The following is a 7,068-nucleotide window of genomic DNA, read 5'->3' as shown; positions in this document are numbered from 1 at the left end:
CATGCCATATGGAACATTTTTGGCTATAGAGGGCCATCACAGATTTGTCTTGGGAAACTTGTGGGAGCCAAGAGGTATGTTGGTTTTCAAAAACCATCGCGAACAAGTCAGGCTCGATTGCGTGTGCTTTGCCATGCTGTCCACATGGTACCATACAGAGGGGTGCTCAGGCCTTTTTGAGGGTGCTTACGCCACACCCCACCCAAACAACTTTCCATGGCTGCGCTACAAAATACCCAAATGCCCATCCCTAATGCACTGATATCTTCTCACTCAGTGAGAAGATAATTTAAGCATCTAGCAGACGCTTAAGCATCTAGCAGACGCTTTTAATCCAAAGCGAAAATAAACAGGTAATACACATCACTATAATAAGCAAGATAATATGTCAGTACATCAACAACAATATAACAAATGCATAGGAATATCAATCTAGAAAAACAAAACATAGGTAGACCACACACCTAAGCAGTAAAGATACTTTTCTAAAACTGCTAAAAAAATAAAATAAAATGTTATCTAACTTCATGTGTGGTCATCGACGGAAGGGGAGTGCTACAGTAGTGCTATGGGTTTAGGTGGAGTCTGAAGAGTCTTCAGTCCACGCCGGAAGCTAGGGAGTGAGTCTGTAGTTCTAATGGAAGCTAGGGAGTGAGTCTGTAGTTCTAATGGAAGCTAGGGAGTGAGTCTGTAGTTCTAAGTGAAGCTAGGGAGTGAGTCCGTAGTTCTAAGTGCGACAGGGAGTTTATTACACAGTTTGGGGGCCAGGAGGGCAAATTGTCTAGGATGAGTGGATTGTTGTCCTGGGGTTTTTAGCGAGGCTTCTGTCAGAATCCCTGTGTTGGCTGATCTGAGTGACCGGGTGGGGTTGTAGGGGTTGATCAGGTTTTGGAGGTATGGAGGAGCCGTACCTTTGGCTGCTTCAGAGAATGTTAGAGGGGCAGGGGCTCAAGCCCCCTTTGATCTATATCTCTATCTACAGTATATTGATGTATTTATGTGTGCACGTGCCTGCTTTCAGGGGTGAACTCTGCCTCGGCCAGAGTGCTGCTCTTCCTGGTGCTTCCAGGTCGCGAGTTTAGAAACTCTAGGCTTGCAAAGGGAAGGAGCGCTCGTTTTCAGTTATTATCCACGACATTGCAAGCCGCGCGAGTTACGAAGCCGTGGTGAATGCAATCGTTCTATTTATGCCCAGGCCGTAAGGCCTGGGCAAGCGCACGATAAACGCAATGATAATTGGGTTTTGGTGCACCTCGCGCGGTCCAAGTGACTACAACGGAGCGCTCCCAACCTCCGGTTCAGCCAATCACAAGCTTCAAAAATGAGTGCGGGGCGTGGTTTCCCTTTGCAAGCCTAGAGTTTCTAAACTCGCTTCCAGGTCACCTGCTCTTCCTCTCTGCCATCCACTTCCTGCAGGGAGGTCACATGACGTCCATGACGCCTGCCTTCGTCGTCTGTTACCTGAGCGCCGCTCTGCTGCAGGTCACATTCATCTCACTGCTGTTAATATATATATATTGATGGGTGGGTGGTGGTGGTCTTACTGTATTGATGGGTGGTGCTCTTACAGGTGGTGGTCTTACTGTATTGATGGGTGGGTAGTGGTGGTCTTACTGTATTGATGGGTGGGTAGTGGTGGTCTTACTGTATTGATGGGTGGGTGGTGGTGGTCTTACTGTATTGATGGGTGGGTAGTGGTGGTCTTACTGTATTGATGGGTGGGTGGTGGTGGTCTTACTGTATTGATGGGTGGGTGGTGGTGGTCTTACTGTATTGATGGGTGGTGCTCTTACAGGTGGTGGTCTTGCTGTATTGATGGTTGGGTGGTGCTCTTACAGGTGGTGGTCTTGCTGTATGCAGCTGAGGTGATGGTTGGGTGGATGTGGCGTCAGGGATTGGATCCAGACAACTTCTCCATCCCGTACCTCACGGCGCTCGGGGACCTGCTGGGGACCGGCCTGCTGGCGCTCTGCTTCACATACCTTCTAACGCAGTGACGCTCAACCCTCTTCATTTCAAGGACCACAGTTTTTTTTTTCATTTTTAATCTCAGGGACCCCAGACAGCGTTTATAGGACAACAAAACGATTGCATTGATTTTAAAAGGACTGAATTGCTTTACGATAAAGAAAAGTGTCAGCTCATAATACTCCGGTGTGTCGATCAAATATGAATCAATGTATTCTGTTATAATGTTTGTCTATTTCTGACCCGTTTTCAAAACCATTCTTTTGTATACTGTTTAGCTGTGAAATAACATTGTGTGTTTGTTTACATGACTGCCATGTTGGATATTGTAAAAAAAATGATTGGTTGATTGATTGATTGACTGATTCAAATATTGATTGACGCCCACTCTCCCATACATACCAGTGGTCTGCTATTGAGAATTATCAGACTGCTGAATTCAGAATCGAGCATCGATCAAGCTGTGTAATAAATTGTATTAACTTAACTCTATATTAGAAGAAAAAAAATACATATTCATAAAAATAGGTTCTGGATTGTAGCTTTATTACCTTGTTCCCAGGCAGCTTAATGATGATGATTGATCAGCTCATATGATTGATTGATTCTGATTTGATTGCAAAATGGAGGTGTTGGATGTGCATCAAGCTTATTGGACTCGTGCACACAGGATAAATAAATACAGACATCCATATTTGTTTCCGTGTGGCTACAGTATACACCACTACATTATTACAAGCAGTTTGTGGTCACATAGAAATACAGACAACCTTTGACCTGAAACCTTAGGTGTCGTCCCTCCAACCATTGCTCCTGTTACAGGAGGAGATTTGGTGCAGCAGCCAAACTGGGAAAAGACACAGCTAACAGACTTCACAAAAACAATGTACAACACAGGGGGTGAAACAACTGATTTTAGAGGATAATTTGTGACTTGCAGCAAATGGATGGTCATGCCTTGATGGTTGCACACTTCCAGCTCAAAGTGAGGTCCCATCATTTACATAGTGATATACGTAATGATGATTTTGGTCAAACATGAATTATCATACAGTATTCAGTCTCAATCTTCAAATAGCAAACAATACCCCTTTGCTATATTGACAATGTACCATGGCCTGGAGTGACTTGTTGTATCAAGTATTTGGTGTTTTGTCTATCATATTTCAGACTCATATGAATGGTAGGCCACATAATGCTCACAGGGCCGCGGGAACTAATTTACAGTAGGGGGGGCTGTCACGCGCCCCTCATGCACGCGCGCCCAGCGCGCGTGCACGTTTCGTGCGCGCAAATTTGGCGTTTTTATCATGTTTTATTCGTCTTTTTTAGCTAAATGTAACAAAATCGGGAACGGCTTTCCTTACATCTCCACACGCACCATCCAGCAAGATATAGCCTGGATTTTTTGGTACCAACAGACAGACAACAAGTGCCAGTTTCATAAAATCATTCAGTTCCCAGAGCTTTTCAGTTAATCTCCTTAGTTACTTTACACAACTGTCTGCAACAGCAAGCACGATGGTTCCCAAACTTTTTTAGCCCGTGAACCAAGAGAGTGAAGAGACATTACTACCCTGTACCACACAAGTAGTGAAACTAGCAGATCTACAAGCTCACAACGAGTTGCTTCGCACTGCGTTCAGTGCGTTGTGACCCATACAACGTGTCCGCCGCATCGGTCCAGACCCCAGTGTTAGGAGGAAACAGCTGGTTCTGCCGTTCGCTTCTGGTACACCATAGCCATTACCCATTAGCCACTATAGCTAAGGGTTCACTATAGCCCAAACATTAGCCTAGCCTTCATCATTACAAGTCATATAGCCACGAGTCACGACTCACCAGTGAGGACCCCAGGGCTAGCAGAGGGCGATGTTTAATGTCTTCATAGCCTAGGTTGTGTTGTCTTGGTGTTCTGTTAAATATTCCTTTATGCCCGTATTGTTATAATCCACCGAGTCCATCAGTCCATGTCATGACGCATCATCAGTTACGCACGGAGAGACAAGTTAGACAAGTTAAAAGGGAAGTCCTTTGAAAGCCAGTTCCTCTGTGCCCAGAAGCACATTTCAAAATAAGAGTCTTTTCTCTTTTTTTTGTATATACAATCGATCATTCAACACATGTTTATTTTGAAATTGTACTGGAAATAGAAGTAGCAAATAGCTCCTACTTCACGCCACTGATGTCAGAGCCTCTACTTGCCGATCGGCAATATTTTCCCCCCAACCCCCCTTTAGGGGGGGCGGTGGGGGGTGCGGTGGGACGTGGGGGAGGGGGTGCGGCCGCACCCGCAGCACCCCTACTTCCCTCGGCTATGAATGCTCATATAAAACAGGTCACTTCATATAAAACCGCCACTGGCTTGCTTACTTTTGCCAAAAAAAAACAAACACCGGAATTCTTTCTCCAGTGAAGCTTTACATCTGGATTGGAAATGTGTAGGGTTAGGCTATCCGAACACATTTCCCCAAGTCTAGTCCTATCTGTACTAATAGGCCTACTGTTAATATGCTGAAGAGATTTCAACATTAATGGTCAGCATTAACATTTCATGTGTCGACCATAGTCTTTACATTCTCAGTTAAGCAGGGGTGTTCAACGTTTTCAGGCCCAGGATGCCTTGGTTGCCACCGGGGGCGTCGAGCGCTGCATCAATGTCAACGCTGGGAATGCTCTCGTTTTAATTAATGAAGGGTGCTCCACTGCCGACGTCAACGTCGGACACTCAAATTCGCCCCGGATAATTTTTTTTACGCCGTCCGACGCCATCTTTTTGGTGGAGCCCTACAGTAATCCTCCGAACACAAACTGTGACAAAATGCATGTCAGTATCAAAATGTTTCCTCGGAGTTTCCAACCTCATGTGAACTTGAGGTAGGCCGGCAGGGAGTAATTAAAGAGGTGGAAGTCCATGCGGTAGAGGTTGTAAAGCTTCTTCTGGTAGAAGGGGCTGAGGTTGTGGAAGAAGCGTGCCGCCATGTCTCCCGTGGTCCTGGAGCCCTTGGGAGGGACGGGGAAGGAGACCTGGCGCTCCACGCCGGCGAGCTGCAGCACGTAGCGCGCGTCCTGCTCCAGCGTCTCGTAGCGGCCCACCACGTCGTAGTGGATGAGGCAGGGGTGGCACAGAGAGTCCACCTGTTGTGGAGAGAATCATGTTTCCACTCGGTGAGACAGAAGGGACAATGTTTATGATCAAAAATGAAAACCAGTGCAGCAGCGCTGGGTTTTGGCACAAGGTAGTCCAGTGGATCCCAAAACCTTTAGCTCCTGACCCAAAAGAGAAATACACATGTTTATACCGTAGACGATAGACATAAACAAAAATAAATAAGGGACCCACAAAAATGTGTCCATGACCATGACCCACAAATGGGTCCCGACCCAGTGCTTGGAAAACAGTGGAATAGAACACAAAGTTTAAATTGACTGAATACAGACAAAGATACACAAATAAATTAATGTGAGCATCAGATATTCTTCTCACATATTACCTCTCCCAGTGAATACAGACAAAGGTAATATTAAATATAATAATATAAATAATATTAAATATAAAATACCCTCTCCCAGTGCTCATTGAAGGGTTCTTCGCGCTGTGTTGCCGGGTCCACCAGATAGTAGACAAACTCCTCGAAGCTGACGCTGTCGCCCCTCTCCAGGGCCTCCGGCTGCGGGCGCGCTCTGTGCCGCTGGATTATCTTTGCGCCGTAGCGCCGGTGAAACGCTGTGTTGTAGCTCAGCGTGAACTTGTTGCGGTACGCCGACACCAGCCGCTCGAAGGGCTCGCGCACGAACACAAACTTCAAGTAGGAGTGCAGGCGCTGGTTGATCTGAGCGGCGGTGTACTCGGACAGGGTGCGGAGGTTCCCCGCGACGTGGGCCTCGTTGGCAGGGATGGCCAGCGGGTCTCGGTGGGGCGCGGAGACGCCGGCCAGCACCATCAGAACGCGTTTCCAGTTGGTGCACGCCACCTTGGGCACGTAGCAGTACAACAAGCCGTGCTGGTCGTCCACTATGACGTGCTTCAGGTCCTCGGGGAGGAGAATGTGGCGCTTGCCTGTGTACGAGCGACAAGCTTCTTCCAACGACTCCCTCCGACCTCGGTGAATCGCCTGCACTGACGAGTCTGCCTAGAGACATTAAGAAAGGAGAAGACAACAGGCAACGTTGTGCATCCATAATGAATTAATTCAACTTATTATCAACTACAGTAATTAAAATGTACAACCTCTGTTGTTGGTCAGTTAATGATTAGAAAAAAAGTCCCACCTAGTGGGAGTGGGCGCTGCCTTGAGCTGCTCAACAGCGTCACTTCAAGGTAGGTCACCCAGCGGTATTGCAGCTGTTGAGGCCGTACTCATACATACGGACACACTTGGTCAATTGTTGGAGCGGCTCTCACCACTCATAAACTAGAAAGGCATGCCCTCCCTTCCTCCGTCTCATGTTTTGGGTTGTGTTGTGTGTTGTGCATGTGTATGAGCATACAGTAGACAGAAGTGTATTAGTCCTTTTGGAAATATATATCGTTCCATACAGACAAACAAACATACAAGTGCAATACCGACAATGATTATTATGATAACAAAACATATGATAACAGACCTACTGTATAACTACATATCATCAACAAGGGGATCTACATAAGGTGCACAATCAACATAATGTTCACAGCAAGACTCATACTGTATACACTAAATTAGAATTATCATCACAACAAAATACACTTCTACCTGATAGTAATTGGCCCCCAAATTATTTTCACTTTGCAAAAAAAAAGATCATGATTCCATTGAATCTCTCAAGCAAGCAAAATTTCGAAAAAGAGGAGGGGGCACCACAAACATTTTGCACAGTTTTATTTCCCCGTAGCTTCCTTGGGTTGCCAACCCAGACTGGCAGAGATCTGTGCTCTGAGGAGTGTTTGTACTTTTAGTTGGCTGTGTTCCTGTATTTCACACGTACTGCTGTTGCTGCTGTGATGCCAGAATGTCCCACTGCGGATCAATACAGGTCCATCTTATCTGATGTGTGTTCAGTTGATCTGTCCATGTCTACAATAAAGACTTGGACTTTGTTGTTTGCAGCTCAATGTGG

General features: G+C 46.2%; 1 protein-coding gene across 1 annotated transcript in view; it reads right to left on the bottom strand.

Annotated features, from left to right (window-relative positions):
• Positions 1-2,001: 2,001 nt before the first annotated feature.
• Positions 2,002-7,068, bottom strand: part of LOC308287327 (carbohydrate sulfotransferase 11-like) — a 9,179-nt gene continuing 4,112 nt past the window's right edge. Inside the window, exons 3-4 of the mRNA XM_080728464.1 lie at positions 5,532-6,101; positions 2,002-5,106 (exon numbers count right to left, since the gene is read on the bottom strand). Of these exons, the coding sequence (XP_080584590.1) occupies positions 4,831-5,106; positions 5,532-6,101 (846 nt within the window). The 3' untranslated portion in view covers positions 2,002-4,830. The remainder of the gene's footprint in view (positions 5,107-5,531; positions 6,102-7,068) is intronic.

Source organism: Nannobrachium achirus, assembly GCF_963921795.1.
Source record: "Nannobrachium achirus genome assembly, chromosome: 6".
NCBI classification, from domain to species: Eukaryota; Metazoa; Chordata; class Actinopteri; order Myctophiformes; family Myctophidae; genus Nannobrachium; species Nannobrachium achirus.
This window is presented reverse-complemented; position numbering and strand designations above follow the sequence as displayed.